At 50.4% G+C, this 15,643-nt stretch overlaps 1 protein-coding gene and 3 non-coding genes across 5 annotated transcripts in view; 3 read left to right on the top strand and 1 right to left on the bottom strand.

Moving 5' to 3' along the window:
- The first annotated feature begins 2,543 nt into the window (after positions 1 to 2,543).
- Positions 2,544 to 15,643, top strand: part of NUP85 (nucleoporin 85) — a 196,281-nt gene continuing 183,181 nt past the window's right edge. Inside the window, exons 1-6 of one of the 2 annotated variants that reach the window (XM_049635753.1) lie at positions 2,661 to 2,884; positions 5,890 to 5,926; positions 8,485 to 8,544; positions 9,099 to 9,181; positions 9,275 to 9,444; positions 9,703 to 9,809. In XM_049635753.1, the coding sequence (XP_049491710.1) occupies positions 2,699 to 2,884; positions 5,890 to 5,926; positions 8,485 to 8,544; positions 9,099 to 9,181; positions 9,275 to 9,444; positions 9,703 to 9,787 (621 nt within the window). In that variant the 5' untranslated portion in view covers positions 2,661 to 2,698 and the 3' untranslated portion in view covers positions 9,788 to 9,809. Of the gene's footprint in view, positions 2,885 to 5,889; positions 5,927 to 8,484; positions 8,545 to 9,098; positions 9,182 to 9,274; positions 9,445 to 9,702; positions 9,810 to 15,643 lie in introns of those variants that run through there. The other variant, XM_049635748.1, reaches the window with a different exon arrangement.
- Positions 11,564 to 11,677, top strand: LOC125927743 (U11 spliceosomal RNA). The gene has a single exon (XR_007459430.1). It is a non-coding gene; the product is annotated as a U11 spliceosomal RNA (small nuclear RNA).
- TRNAR-CCU (transfer RNA arginine (anticodon CCU)) lies at positions 15,029 to 15,101 on the top strand. Its single transcript has one exon. It is a non-coding gene; the product is annotated as a tRNA-Arg (tRNA).
- TRNAR-CCU (transfer RNA arginine (anticodon CCU)) lies at positions 15,512 to 15,584 on the bottom strand. Its single transcript has one exon. It is a non-coding gene; the product is annotated as a tRNA-Arg (tRNA).

Below are 15,643 nucleotides of genomic sequence, written 5' to 3'. Positions count from 1 at the left end.
CTGGTGGTGCTTTATTCTTTTCCCTTCTTTCCTCTTGCCCCTGTGAATGTCCCCTTCTTGAAGCACCATTTCAGCCTGTGGAGGACAAAGGGGGGAAAGGAGAAGGCAGGCCTCAGCCTTCAGTGCCCACCTTTTTAAGGGAACAGGTGGCACCTCTCAGGCCCATTTCTTCCAGAAGGGCCTCTATTCTGGATGGTTCAGGACAGCAGCAGGTGAGAGGAGCTTGCCAGCTGCTCTTCTCTCCACCCCAGGGTAGCTTGTCTCTCTCTCCTCTACCCCCCTCCTCTCCCAGAATCCAGGCCACCAGATGGCCTGAGCAGGCTGTGTTTATTTGGGGCCATGGAAACCTACAGCTCCTTTTTTCTATCACTCTGTGTCAGGAACAGGCCTGGAGCCCAGCTTCAGAGCTATCGCCTTGGAATGGTGCTGACTTTATTATTCATAATCCCTGAGCTGTCGACCTGAGTGAGTTCCTGGCTTTGCTCCCTTGAGCAGTTTATTCCAGTCACCATGGAGATGCCTCTGTTCCCTCTGAGGTCTTGGGACTAAGACAGGGAGGGACCCAAGAGATCCCCCTTCCAGCCTACAGCCCAAAAGGTTTATGTTAATTGTCATTCCCTTTCTAGTTTGCTTTCACAAAGCCAGTGCTCAGGAAGGAGTTTATTCCCTCCTAAAGAATATGCCTGTAGCAATGAGGCTGGAGTGGTAAAGCCTGTATTTGATGACAATCTCCTGTTTCAAACCGCCAGCATCCCCTAGGGCATGTTTTTCAAGGTAATAGTGCTTTTACTAAAAATAGAACCCTTATTACAAAACAACCACTAGGATTACTAACAATCACTAATCATCTATTGGGCTGTTTTTATTAATCACATTGCCTCTCAATAAAGTAATTTAGGCAACACTTAGCTGTTTCCAAACAGTGCGTCCTCTACTTTGGACCTTTCTCAGAGGTGGAATTTGTTTTGAAGTTCATGTCTTAATGATGTGGGAAACAGTAAATGGAAAATTAAATTTCTTTACAACTTACAGCCCACTGACAAGTCCTTGAGACAGCAGAGTGACATTCCTCCAAGAATGGCCAGTTGTCTTAATGTTAATACTTTGCTAGAGGAAAAACAAGTGGTTAACTGATAAGAGACCACAGTCATGCAGGACAGGAGTCTCTATCGGTTGTAATCATCTTGATGATTTACAAGCAAAAAGCAATTTTATCAATAGCCAAACTCCCAGAAACCTACAGATTGAGTTTCCTGAGACCCTGACATCATCCTTGCCTTCTTAGGATAGAAAATCTTATATAATCAGTCACTCCTCCCAACTCTAGTGCAGCTCTTTCTGCCCACAGGTCCTGTCCCTGTGCTTTCATAAAACCACCCTTTTTTCCACCGAAGACATCTCAAGAATTCTTTCCTGGTCGTCAGCTCCGAACCCCAACACTTCAAACTGCATCATTAAGAACCCTGAAAAAGGGCGCTGCTTAGCCTGTCCTTGGCTGCCTGAATCTCCAACCCCCCTCCCCAGCTTTCCTTTATCTCCTGGCTAGGAGAAACTGTCGTCGTGCCCCACAAAACTACTGTTCCTTCTGTGAGGGGATGTGGGTCCACTTTTAAAAACATTCCTTTCTTGGGGCATCTGGGTGGCTCAGTCCATGAAGCATCTGACTTTGGCTCAGGTGGTGATCTCACCCTTCATGGGTTTGAGCCCTGTCTGGCTCTGTGCTGACAGCTCAGCACAGAGACCCTGCTTGGGATTCCTTGTCTCCCTCTCTCCCTGCCCCTCCTCTGCTCACACTCTGTCTCCCTCTCTCTCAAAAATAAACGTCTAAAAAAAAAAAAAAAAAAAAAAAAAGGCTGGTTTTTAGGAAAAATAAATAAGTGGCTGGTTTTAAGTGGAAAAAAAACCAAAAACAACAAAAAACATTTCTTTCTCCACCTGCCTGCTTCTCTTCCCACCTGTTATTTGTCTTGCAGAGACTTCACACACCTGCTCCACAGGGATATGCTTAAACTGACTTGTGAATGAGCCTGAAGTTACTAAAACTCAGCTCTCGCAGAACTCAACTTTCAAAAGCACACTCCCAAAGAATTCATCTTATACATATTTATTGCGGGGGGGGGGGGGGGTCTATGATGTACCAGGTTCTGGGTGCTGGGGACCCAGCAGTGAGCCAGAGCCCCCCTGGAACTTATTACAGTCTGGCTGGAGACAGAAGCAATAAACTAGGAGTAAGATTGAGTGATGTTTAAGAAAAAAAGAAAAAGATAAAGTAGAGCAGAGTCAGAGTAAAGGGGAAGGAGACGAGCTAGGTCAGGCAGGGCAGGCCTCAGTGATGGTGTGAAATTTCGAGGGGAGAGCGATCCGGGAGGGCACAGCCCCTGTAAAGGAAAGAAAAGTGTTTCTGGGGAACACGGAATCCGGGGTTCTTTTAACCAAGAGGCTCCCTTTAGAGCCCTCTAGCCAACGTCTTCGCCGCCGCTGCAGGACGTCAGCGTTCCAACCAGGTCCCTCCCCCTGGAGGCGGCCAAAGGGAAACGTCTGAAAGGTACCCGAGAGAGTGACTCCGGGAGCTCAGCTCGCCACCTCCCAGCGACCCTGGCGGGCGCTAAAAACCACTCGGAACCAAAGTCCCGAGGGAAGCGCGAGCTGGCGGACCGCGGAAGCAGGCACCCACCGGAAGCAGCCCCGACACCCGAACATGGCGGCGGCCCGGTGTCTACGCTGGGGCCTGAGACGAGCCGGGACCTGGCTGCTCCCGCCGCCCGTGTGCTGCCCCCAGCGGGTTCTGCACAAGCAGGCCGACGGCACAGAGTTCCAGAGTATCTACAGCCTGGACAAGCTCTACCCCGAATCCCGGGGCTCGGACACCGCCTGGAGGGTCCCGGTGAGCGGGGAAGGCCGGACGGAAGGGGCGTTTCCCCTCCTCTGCAGTGACGTTAGGAAGCCGGGGCTCCATTGGCCAGGCTGGAGCAATAGGAGGGGCTGCTGCTGGTAGGACGTGGCGGGGGCCGCGGGAGGGAGCTGGTTGCCGGAGCGAGTGGGGCTGGGGCGGCAGATTGGGTCCTGGCGCCGGGAGGGCTTGGGGTGTGCGGGCGTCTCGAGAGCACGTTGAGCGTGTTTCTTGCAGGACCACCGGCTTTTCCGAGTTTGATCCCCGGCCTCCAGGCCCAAATGTCCGTAGCTCCTAAGAACCCCAGCGCGCCTGAAGAAAACAGGAAACAGGGCTTCGTTTCTTCAGGATGCATTTGTTGCCAGCCTGCTATGTTCGGGCTCTTTATCAGGCACCAGGGCAGGAGAGATAGGACCCAGTCAGTTCTACTGAATTTCTACGTACAGGACTGAAAAGAAAACATTCATTTATTCGCTCACTCATTCAACAAACTTCAATTGAAAGCGTGGTGTGTGCACCATGGAGGCATGGAGATAGAGAGGTGGGGGTGGGGGAAGATCATCTGAATGCTTGTTGGAGCTTATCTTCCAGTGGAGGGTAGCAAGCAATAAATAAAATCAGAACTACAGAGTGTGTGCGATGGTCGTAAGTTCTTTTGGAGAAAATAAGCCTGGAAGGAAGGAGTGCTAAGGTAGCGGTCGGGTTGCAGTTTTAAGTAGGATGGTCTAAGAAGACCTCTGGGAAGATGACTTTTGCGTAAGGACTCGGATGCAGCAAGGCAGTGAGACTTGTTCAAGGGACGGCAAGCAGGCCAGTGGCTGAGCAGGGAAGTCAAAGCAGATGAATCCAAAGAGGAGAGGGATGGGGTGGAGGGAGGCCCGTTTACAGGGTTAACAGGTCTTTAGCTTTATTCTGAGTGTGATGGGACCTGTTGGGGTGGTTGAGGCAGAGGAACGGGATGATCCAACTTAGTTTTACCAGGATCACTCTCAGGGCGCCTGCCTTGGTCAGTCAGTGGAATGCGTGATTTGGAGTTGTGAATTCAAGCCCCATGTTGGCTGTCGAGATTACCTAAAGATAAAATCTTAAAATGCCAGCAGCAACGACAAAGATCACTCTTATAGGGACTTACAGAGAGTAGACCGCAGAATGGCAAGAACAGGAAGGCCACTTAAAAGACTGCGGTTACACAGTCAAGAGATGATGATAAGCAGAGAGGAAGCAAAAGACTCTTAAGAATGGGTCAGGTTCAGGTTCTAGTTACGTTCTGAAGAGAAAACCTATAAGATTTGCTAGTGTGTTTTCTTTTTTTTTTTTTTTTTTGTAGAATGTAATTTTTTTTAAGTTTATTTATTTTGAGAGAGAAAGCATGAGTGGGGGAGAGACGGGGGTCGGGGGGGAGGTTGGAGAGAGAATCCCAAGCAGGCTCTGCACTGTCAGCGCAGAGCCTGATGGGGTACTCGAACTCTCGAAACGTGAGATCATGACCTGAGCCAGAGTTGGCCACTTAACCAGCTGAGCCACCCAGGAGCCCCTTGCTAATGTGTTTTCTATAAGAAGTGAGAATAAGAGAGGAATTGAAGTCCGGGGTGGAAGAATTGAGTTGCCATTAATCGAGATGAGAAAGTCATTTGTTCTTTCGTTCAACAAAAAGCATACTGTATACCTAATGTGTCAGACACTGTTTCAAACGTTGCAGACACAGATAAAACTGATAGGGTCCCCGCTTCATGAAGGTTATGTTCTAGTAGAAGGAGCACACAGTAAAGAAATGGGGAAAACATAGGTGATGAAAAGACCAGAGTACTGGGGAAATATTTCAGATTGTTAGTAAAGGGAGTCCTCTGTGAGGAGGTTTGAGGTTTGAGGCAGCCATGAGGAGACCTCAAATAGAAATTGCCTCTATGGGTCTGGAATTGAAGAAGATTTTGAGTTTGAGCCAGACAGTTGGGAGTCATGAACACCCATAATATTTTCATCCTCATAGATGCATGAAATGTTCTAGGGAAGGAGTAAGAGAGAGAAGAGAAAGGATTCCAGGGGCATATCAGTGTTGCAAAGAGCAGGGGCACCTGGGTGGCTCAGTCGGCTAAGCGTCCCACTCTTGATTTCGGCTCTGATCATGATCTCACAGTTCATGGGTTCGAGCCCCACATCGGGCTCGGTACTGACCACACAGCGTGTGCTTGGGATTCTCTCCCTCCTTCTTCTTCTACCCCTCCTCTCCCCTCCCCTCCCCTGCTCGTGCTCTGTCTCTTTCTCTCAAAATAAATAAATAAATAAACATGAAAAAAAATTGCAAAGAGCAAATGAAGAGTGGGAAAGTCATTAGGGAGATAAGAAGGAAGCTGGAGGAAGAGGGAGAGCAGCCCTCGAGGGGGGTGGAGCCTGGCCTCCTCAGTGCTGCAGGGAGTGCAGGGGGATGAGGATTTCACTCCCCAATAATTCTAAGATGAAAAGGGATGAAGGCAGCCAGTGGTGGGGACAGATGAGGACACCATGAGTGTTGGTAGCCAGAAGAACCTCAGAGTGGGTAGTGTCTGCACTGGGCCTGTGGGCCTGGGACTCAGGTTCAAAGACATCACTACCGAGAACAACACGGGAGAGAGACGGAGGTGAGAAATCCTGGAACGAGTAGTCTCTGACATAGACCCTCAAGGCAGCTGGCTCCCCATGTGAGCCTCCTGTGGCCTAGGGAGAAACAAGGTGGCCCACCAGGTTTGTTGCTCTAGGTTAGTAGAGGGGATTCCTTTTGGAGTCTCCCTGAGACATGTGTACTGTGGAGCCTGCCCTCCCTCCAAGGAACCAGGCCTCCCATGATGCCCTCTGGAGTCCGAGGAGCCTTTTTCTGTCATCCTGATGTGATTTCGCTGGGGACCTGAAAATGGCTGTATTGCGCTTGCATTGTGGCTTTATATCTTTTCTTTGATTGCCCTGGACGAGTTCAAGAGTCACAGAGCTGGTGATATTTATTTAACACTGTGTACATTACATTACAGGATGATGCAAAGCAAGCCAATAATGACATTCCTCTAGGTAAGTAATTTTGCTTTATACAAAATCAGTCAGGGGGCGCCTGGGTGGCTCAGTTGGTTAAACGTCCGACTTCTGCTCAGGTCATGATCTCTCTGTTTGTGAGTTCGAGCCCTGGTTTGGGCTGTGTGCTGACAGCTCGGAGCCTGGAGCCTGCAGCCTGCTTCAGATTCTGTGTTTCCCTTTCTCTCTGCCCTTCCCCCATTCATGCGCTCTCTCTCTCTCTCTCTCTCTCTCTCTCAAGAATAAATAAACATTAAAAAAAAAAAATCAGTCATTTCCTCCCACCCTCACACAATCCTTCCAGATCTCTCCAGCCTAACAAAAGTAAAGAAACTGTCTCCGGGTGTGCAAAAGCAGAGCCCTTTAAGCACTTTAGAATAGCACAGAAATGATGGCCCAGCCACTGTGGAGTGCTGGGCAGTGTGCGAGACGAATCAGAGCTCTTGATGTCCTCGTGACAAGGAACAGTCTTTCCAGTAGATGAGCTGATGGTTCTCCGGAAAAAGTTAAGCTGCAGAAGAATACATACAGTAAGCTACCATTTGTGTCTTACGTTTGTATGTCTGAAACATACATTTCTATGCATATACATAGACCTGAAATGATGTACAAGAAATTGGATTCGAGGACTGGCTGGGGGAGTGGAGAAGAAAGGATTTGGTGGCTGGGGAACCCAAGTGGGGACTTCTCCCTGTGAACTGTTTGCACAACTTTAGACTTGTGTACCACCAAACACAAGGTGAGGCCTGACGGACATAGCCTGTGAAGCTGCAATCCCCTTTTAGGGTCCAGCAGTTTGCGGCGTCCACAGACCGTGCAAGGAGTCGCCACGTGTGCCAGCTCCCCAAGGCCCTTGTTCAAGGTGACACGGAGACAAAGAGCCTGATCAACTGCAGCACAAGGGAGTGGCCTCCCCATGGCTTAGGAGCCGGTGCCCCGCAGCAGGTGGCATTTTGGTCACCGGCAGCTGTGCCTTGAGGCGCGCATGTGGCCGGAGGTGGCAAAAGCCTATCTCATCAGAACCGGGGGCAAAGAGACAGTCTCATGACAGCCTCCAGGGAGACAGGGAGGCGAGTGGGAGCCCTCCATGTCTCAGCTCCTCCCCTGCCTTGGGTGCTCTTGAGTTTGGGGGCCTCACAGGCCTTCCTAGAAGACGGACTCGGCCACAGTGCAAACCCTGCCTCGGCGGCCTATGCAGATACAGGCAAGGTTGCCCACACCGTGGTAGAACCTTCCCCCGACAGTACCGCGCAGTCCTTACCTCTGCAGAAAAGTGAACTGATTTGACTTTTCAAAAGGAAGAAGGTCTCTTGGAAGCAGTCCCGAGACGGGCCACCGCTGCCCACCAAGGCCCGCTGTCCACCACCACGGTTCCAGGTCTTTGCCACCCGGTCTTCTTATGGCTCACCATCCAGCCTTCTGAAATTTTCCCCCTACCACGCTTCCCTACTTTCCTCAGACACCGTGAGTCTGCTTTTCACGAACCATAAAAATAGAAGGAAGAAAGCCCATTTTACATTTTATAGCAAATCTGAGGCTCAGAGAAGCAGAGGGACTTTGCCAAGATCACAGTCGGCCAGTGGCTGTGCCCGTGTTAGAAGCAAGACTCCCAGCTCCGATTCTAGAATGCTTTCATCCAAGGGCACCTGGGTGGCTCAGTCAGTTAAGCATTCGACTTCGGCTCAGGTCACGATCTCATGGCTAGTGGGCTCGAGCCCCGCATCGGGCTCTGTGCTGACTGTGCAGAGCCTGCTTGGGATTCTCTCCCTCTCTCTCTGCCCATCCCCAACTTGTGCTTTCTCTCTCTCTCTCTCTCTCTCTCTCAGAATAAATAAATAAACTTAGAATCGTTTCATCCAGTGGGGATGTTTTTAAACACTGACTAACCGGGCCCTGGGCACCAGGAATACACAATGTCTGCCCCCTTGGAGCTTACGGTCTATTGGGATTCCACATCCACCACGTTTCAAAATACAACATTAAACTAAGTTTGTCCCTCAGTTTGAGCTTTTGACAGAGTCTTTGCTTTAAAACAAATAAACAGCAAGAAGCTAGAGCAGCCGGATCTGGGGAAATGTACTGAACCAGAAGCAGACAACCCAGGTCATAACTTTACCTCCTTTGCTGTGTGTGTGACCTTGGAAAGGCACTTGATTTTAGCTTTGAGATCTGTAAATAATCTCTGCCTTTACTGCTTTGAACGTTATGTTTGTTATATAAAAGTCATTGAAAGATGTGTGGGGCACCTGGGTGGCTTAGTCGGTTAAGCATCTGACTTTGGCTCAGGTCATAATCTCACAGTTTATGGGTTCGAGCCCCACATCAGGCTCTGTGCTGACAGCTCGGAGCCTGCTTCGGATTCTGTGTGTCCCTCTCTTTCTGCCCCTCCTTTGCTCACGCTCTGTCTTTGTCTCTCTCAAAAATAAAATAAACATTAAAAAAAATTTTTTTTAAGAAAGATGTGTAATAGGGATAGTCATACTGTATTGATAATAAATGAACAGTTTGAGCATTTTGCCAGGGGATAATCTTTTTTCGGTGTGTGTTCTGTTTTATAGATCGATTGACGATATCTTACTGTCGGAGTAGCGGTCCTGGGGGCCAGAATGTTAACAAAGGTACAAGGCACCTTGTTTTTCACTTTGAAACTTGGCCGGGAGATGCACTTGAGTTCTATGCTTACATTCATGTGGAATAAAGGGATTGTTTTAGCAGAAGCTTAAATACCACCAGTTTATAATAATCCTCTTTATTCTTTGAATGTGATCTGATTCTTAGACTCTCAGCTGTGGGTTGCTAAGACTAGGGTTGGCTTGTGAACCGAAACAAAGGGAAATCACAGTGTGAGCTGGCAGCCAGCTCTGAGAACAGGTTTCTTTCGTTCTCATGGAACCCATGCCCTCTCCCCCTTCTTTTCAGATCCCACTAAATTGTTAGAGAAGCACTGAGCATTTAGTTCCCAGAAGTTAATTTTTGTCCAGAAGTGCCTTACTATCTTTGCAGGCTCATTCCATCACCAACCTTGTATTCCCAAATTGACACAGGACCTGTGTCACGGGTCACACCTGGCTGGGTGTCTCACCTCCCCGTTTCAGGATTGTCACCAGCCACTGGGCGCTGAGCCTACTTGAGAGTCTCTGTGACCCATGCGCTCTGGTCCCTTTATTTACAGTGAATTCCAAGGCTGAAGTCAGGTTCCATTTGGCAACCGCCGAGTGGATTGCCGAGCCTGCGCGGCAGAAGATGGCCATCACGGTAACCACCGGTTCCTTTCTTTTTCCATCATCCCTCAGTCGTTTTTAAACCTTTTACTCTGTAGAACTCTGGTGTTGCCTTTGTTCTCTGCAGCATAAAAATAAGATCAACAAGTCAGGAGAGTTGATACTCACCTCTGAATGCAGCCGCTATCAGTTCCGAAATCTGGCAGATTGTCTTCAGAAAATTCGAGACATGATTGCTGAGGCCAGCCAGCCAGCTAAGGAGCCATCCAAAGAAGATGCTGTACTACACAGGATCAGGTACCAGAAAGTGCCCCCGAGCTTCTCTCAGCTGAGTCGTGGGGACAAGGGACTGCACGGAGAAGACAGGAGGCAGGGGGAGTCCGCGACTTCCCAGCAGAAGGTGGGAAGGCTCCGGGACCGAGAGAAACCGCTGACCCGAGCGGGGCTGGTCCCTGCTGATCCGGCTGCTTCCTTCCCACCGAGCTGCCAGCTCCTCTCCGCTTTGAAAAGCATTGATTGGGCATCTGGGCCTAACTGCGGTCTTTTTGTTTTCAGGATAGAAAACATGAATCGGGAAAGGCTGAGAAAAAAGAGGATACATTCTGTCATAAAGACAGGCAGGAGGGTAGATATGGACTGAAATCCTCCTCCAGAGCTGACACAGACCCTCTTCAGGACATCCAGGCAGCAGCGAGCTCTAACACCATCAGGAGACCCCTTGTTGTTTGCGGCTGTTAATGCTTGGCTTTAACGTGGGCGCCACCATGAGAATGTTCATTTGGAAGGAGGGTGGCAGGCACTGGTTGCAAAGGTCTTTATAGGCAATCGCATGTTGTCAAACCTTAATTATCCACTTAATGCATTAGCTGTAGTAAAGTGCAGTAAACGCAGTGGGCTTCGCCTCTCATTCAGAATGCTTCAGAACAGAATTCGGACCTTTTCTGTATGTTGAAATCTGCCTCACGATTGTTGACCAGCACCGGTCAGCCAGGCGGAAATAAGAACGAGCTGCGGTATCTGCGCTCAGGGAACACACCTCGGGTTAGGAGGGCTGAGACAGGGGAGGGGGCACCTGAGCTGGGCCTTGAAAAGGGACTAGAATTTTAGTAGAGGTGCGGGAGGGACACGCCAGTTGGCGGGAACCGTATGAATAAGACAAACCAAAGAAAAGGCTGGGGTGGAGAAGCTGAGGGAGCCATCTGAATGGTGGATTCGCGCCATGGGTTGCGGGAGGTAAGTCTGGAAAGGAGACAGAAGCTCAATGTGGAGACTCGAATTCAAGTTCGAGAGTTTAGATTTTTTTTTAACATTAGGTTCTGCTGGGTTTTATTTATTTATGTATTTAATTTTGGAAAGAGAGCATGAGTGGGGGAAGGGGCAGAGAGAGAGGGGGACAGAGGATCCAAAACTGGCTCTGTGCTGACAGCAGACAGCCGGATTCGGGGCTGAAACTCATGAACCATGAGATCATGACCTGAGCCAAAGTCGGACACTTCGCCAACTGTGCCACCCAGGCACCCCTCTAGAATTTAGGTTTTAAGAAATGTAGGTGACCAAGAAATGCTGAGGTTGTTCAGCAGGAAGGAACGCCATGTGTTAGGTTGCTGTCACATGCTGTGGGATTTTAGAGGCAGGAAAAGAGTAAGTCAGACCTGAAAATAGGTTTTTGCCATCCTATGGGTATGGGAAGAACCCAGGCCGGCATGACTAAAGCAGATTACTCTGGTGTGTATGAATTTCTTGGAATTTTCTCTGTAATTTTGATCTAGTTCACCTGTTCAGCAAATACTGCCCTGTGATGCTCGAAATGCAAGATAATTAGCTGTAGTGGTATATACAACTTTATGTGAGCAGGGACCTCATCATTCACAGAAGTGTAAAAAAGGGACAACAGGGGCACCTGGGTGGCTCAGTCGGTTGAGCGTCTGACTTCGGCTCAGGTCATGATCTCATGGTTTGTGGGTCCGAGCCCCGCGTTGGGCTCTGTGCTGACGCTCAGAGCCTGGAGCCTGCTTCGAATTCTGTGTCTCCCTCTCTGTCTCTGCCCCTCCCCTGCTCACGCTCTGTCTCTGTCTCAAAAATAAATATTTTTTAAAAATGTTTAAAAAAAAGGGACAACAAGTTATTGATAAATGACTCTTCCAAGAGTCCCCTCAAGAGACTCAGAGCCTAGTTGGGGGTGAAGCTCATATATGCAAGGCAGTGCAACATTCATTGGTCTGTTTGCTAATTCAAATACTGAGTGAAAGGCCCTGGGTGAGGTCCCAGGAAACTAGCAATGAACAAAAACAGTCCTTCCTCCAGAGAACTTAAATTCGATCAAGTGATAATAAAAGTGGAGAAGAAAACTGGATTTCTGTTAACGGTAACACAACCTAAAACGTGAATAACTTAAGATCTAAGCAGGTTCTGGGGAAAAAAGGGCTTCTGTCGTGAAAAGCACACGTAGGGCAGCTACAACATCAAGAGATTTTGGAAGCATAATTTTTTGCTACCTGGGCAGCTGGTGATCATTGTTTCCTGCACACCCCCCACCCAAACAACCAGATAAATAAAATAAGTAGTTTCTGGGAACCAGAGAAGTAACTAGTTCTAGCTTGAGGGTCAGAGAAGATATACTTGAGGCGCTTGAGATAGGAGGGGAGGGGCTGGCTGGCCATTCGAGCAAGACCTTGTCACCTAAAGGCTCCAGTGGTGTCCAAGCCCTGCCTATGGCTGGGACAGTGAACTACAGTATCCAGGGAATGGGCTCTGAAGCCAGTGCATACAGGGTCAGCTCCTGCCTTCCACCACCCCCAGCTGTGGGGCCTTGGGCAAACCACTTAGCCTCTCTGAACCTCAGTTTCCGCATCAATAAACTAGGGGTGATGTTACCCGTGCCTACCTCATAGGATTGTTGTGTGGCTTAAATGAATCAATAAGCGGTTAATGGCACTGAGCATGTACTTGGGGGATGCTAACCATGATTGACGGTTCAGTTTGGCTGAAACCCAGGCAATGAGGAGCTGTGGAAGCCATGTTGGCCACATGCAGTGGGAGCCGGGTCTAGAAAGGCCTTCGGTGTGACAGACTAGGACACTTAGCCTCCTCCTCTGCAGAGGCTGTCAGAGGAAGATTAACCTGACTGCGAGCGGGCGAGGAGAGTGCGGGGAAATGCGTGCAGGCTGGCGGACTGACCCATGGAGGAGTCAGGGACCCATCCTGGAACTGGGGCAGTGGCAACAGGGATGGAGAGAAAGTAGCAGACGCGAAAGGATTATGGAGACCGAAATCGGGCCGGGTGGGTGGGAGCAGGTGAGTGACGTGTGTGATGTGCCTCGAGGCGGGGAAGGCACAAGGGAGGATGGCCTTGGGAGGATGGTGGAGTGAGGATGGTTCTGCCGGTGAGGAGCTGCCTCCGGGAGTGACGGAGTGACGCCCGGGAGAGGGAATGCAGCCAGCCCGGGGGCTGGGGGTGAGGTTGCAGCTAGAGTGTGCAGGGCAGAGGATACAAGAAGAGTCTTGGGAATGGGTAGGAGCAGTTGAGGGTGAGCAGAGCGGAATATGGGGACGTGCTGGGTTAGATGGTGGCAGCGGGGAAACCAGAAGAGGCATCCCTGTAGGCTGACCCTGGAGCAAAGCGCTGGACCCCTGAGGCCCTCAGAAGACATTAAGGGTACATGAAAAGACCTGGAGAAGTGTTTGGGACACACAGGAGGGGATAAAGAGGTAGAGAAACAGCAGGCTGGGTAGGGGACGGGGAATAGAGCACAGAAGTAGGACCCATCCTTTAAAAATGCTGAGGGGGCGTCGGGGCGCCTGGGTGGCGCAGTCGGTTAAGCGTCCGACTTCAGCCAGGTCACGATCTCGCGGTCCGTGAGTTCGAGCCCCGCGTCGGGCTCTGGCTGATGGCTCGGAGCCTGGAGCCTGTTTCCGATTCTGTGTCTCCCTCTCTCTCTGCCCCTCCCCCGTTCATGCTCTGTCTCTCTCTGTCCCAAAAATAAATTAAAAAACGTTGGAAAAAAAAAAAATTAAAAATGCTGAGGGGGCCTGAGGGGGCGCCTGGCTGGCTCAGTCGGTTAAGCGTCCGACTCTCAATTTCGGCTCAGGTCATGATCTCTCAGTGGGCTCAAGCCCTGAGTTGGAATTCTCTCGCTCCCTCTCTCTCTGCCCCTCCCCTGCGCTCTCTCTCTCACTCAAAATAAATAAATAAACTTAAATGCTGAGGATTGGGACGCCTGGCTGGCTCAGTGAGTAGAGCATGAGACTCTTGGTCTCAGGTTCGTGCATTCAAGCCCCATGTAAGACGTGGAATAAATAAAAAAAGGCTGAGGACAAAAGGATGAACAAGAATGAACAAGAATGAAGCGTTCTGCATTCATCCAGCTAGGGGGACCCTTAAGATCTGTACACTTGGCTGCATGTGCACCTCAAGGAACAAATTGGTTCATCTTAAAGAAGAGCACCTCCGGCGGGCCTGGGTGGCTCAGTCCAACGGGTGTTCAACCCTTTGTTGTTGTTGTTGTTTCATTATTTATTTTGAGAGAGACAGAGAAAGTGCGAGCAGGGAAGGAGCAGAGAGAGAGAGAGAGAGAGAGAGAATCCCAAGTAGACTCTGCACAGTGCCCAGAGTCTGACACAGGGCTCAAACTCACAAAACTGTTAGATCATGACCTGAGCCAAAGTTGGAAGGTTAACAGACTGAGCCACCCAGGCGCCCCCCACCTTTTTTCTTGAGGGGGCAGGTGTGCAACTCTCAATTTCATCTCAGGTCATGATCTCTGGGTTAGTGGGTTCAGGCCCCAAGTTGGAATTCTCTCTCTCCCTCTCTCTCTGTCCCTTCCCTGTTTGCTCGCTTTCTTTCTCTCTCTCTCTCTCAAAATAAATAAATAAACTTAAAGATTGAGGCCTAGGATGCCTGGCTGGCTCAGTGGGTAGAGCATGTGACTCTTGGTCTCAGGTTCATGAGTTCAAGCCCCATGTAGGGCATGGAGTAAAGATATTTTTTAGGAGGCTGAGGACAAAAGAATGAACAAGAATGGGGGTCCCTGAGTGGCTCAGTGAGTTAAGCTTCAGACTTCCCATCAGGTCAAGATCTCATGGCTGGTGGGATCCAGGCCCCAGACCTACCTGCTCAGGATTCACTCTCTCCTGCTCTATGCCCCTTCCCTGCTCATTCTCTCTGTCTCTGTCTCTCTCTCTCCCCCAAAATAAACAAATAAGGTTCAAAACAAAACAACAACAAAACATGGTTTAAAAGGAGAGCACCTTCAAGGCAGGGGACTGGAGCCAGGTGGGTCAAACTCTTCCTTCTTGCTGATGTTAAGGGGGGAAGGAGATGAGTTTGTGCAGACTTTGCACATGTCGGAGAGAGAAAACCAAAGAAGAACGTGTCCAAATTCCCTGTGCCCTGGACGCGTGGAAACGGGAGAGGCAAGTTCTCCACTCGGCACGACGGGGAATCAAATCTTTCAGAAGCTCATGGATTTTAATAGTGGATTCTAAACCGTGTGTAACGTTTAAAAATGAGCTCATTTGTTATTTGTATTACTTTTTGTACAAGAGTTTTAAAGAAAGAAAATTATAGGCTGGACATTCTATTTGGCTTTATATATGACTTGCTATATATGATATATATTTATGACCGGACAGATTTGTTCCTCCTGGTTGTGCATTGCCTGGTGATGGTGAAGATCCCGTGTTTAGGTTCCGGTATTTGTGATGCACGCTGTTCTGTGCTCGTTCACTTCCCTACACTACATTTTCCTGACATTCCTGAGTTTTTCGTCCGTTCTGCAGAGGGAGACACGATGGCTGGGACGGCAGGCTCCACGCACCCGGGCGCCGCTGACTCCCAGCCGGTCGCGTCTAGGGGACGGAATGGCGGAAGCCCGAGCCGCAGGCCCCAGTGGCCTAATGGATAAGGCACTGGCCTCCTAAGCCAGGGATTGTGGGTTCGAGTCCCACCTGGGGTAAGGGCACCTTTTTGGCTCTCCCGGCGCCTCGTGCTTTACGCACCCTGGAATCCACGCCCCCGCGGCACGGACGCATGAAAAAGCCTGGAGAAGACCACCCCGCAACTTTTGTACAGCCCACGGGAGGACGGTATGGAGGCGCATTTGGCTTGGAGGCTTAAAGGGGGTGTAGAGTTTCTGAGGAGGGCGAGGGGTTGACGGAGCGCGGCGACGCAGGCCGCCCTGACCCCCGGATCCCAGCCCTGGAAAACTGCGTGGCAGGAGAAGGTGAGCCCGGCTCTGGGGAGCTCAGGGCCGAGGCGCGTGGAGCCCCTGGGGACCCGGTTGTCGACGTGGAGGGAGGCCGGGGTGCGCGGAGGCGCACGCGTTCCCGGCGCCAAAAGTTCCCGCGGGGGAGAGGCTGCACAGACCACCCCAGGTGGGACTCGAACCCACAATCCCTGGCTTAGGAGGCCAGTGCCTTATCCATTAGGCCACTGGGGCGCGACAACATGCGGCACCCACGTGGTCCGTGGTAACGCGCAGTCGCGCGCCCCCCCCCC

This window comes from Panthera uncia, chromosome E1 (genome assembly GCF_023721935.1).
Source record: "Panthera uncia isolate 11264 chromosome E1, Puncia_PCG_1.0, whole genome shotgun sequence".
Lineage (NCBI taxonomy): Eukaryota > Metazoa > Chordata > Mammalia > Carnivora > Felidae > Panthera > Panthera uncia.
This window is presented reverse-complemented; position numbering and strand designations above follow the sequence as displayed.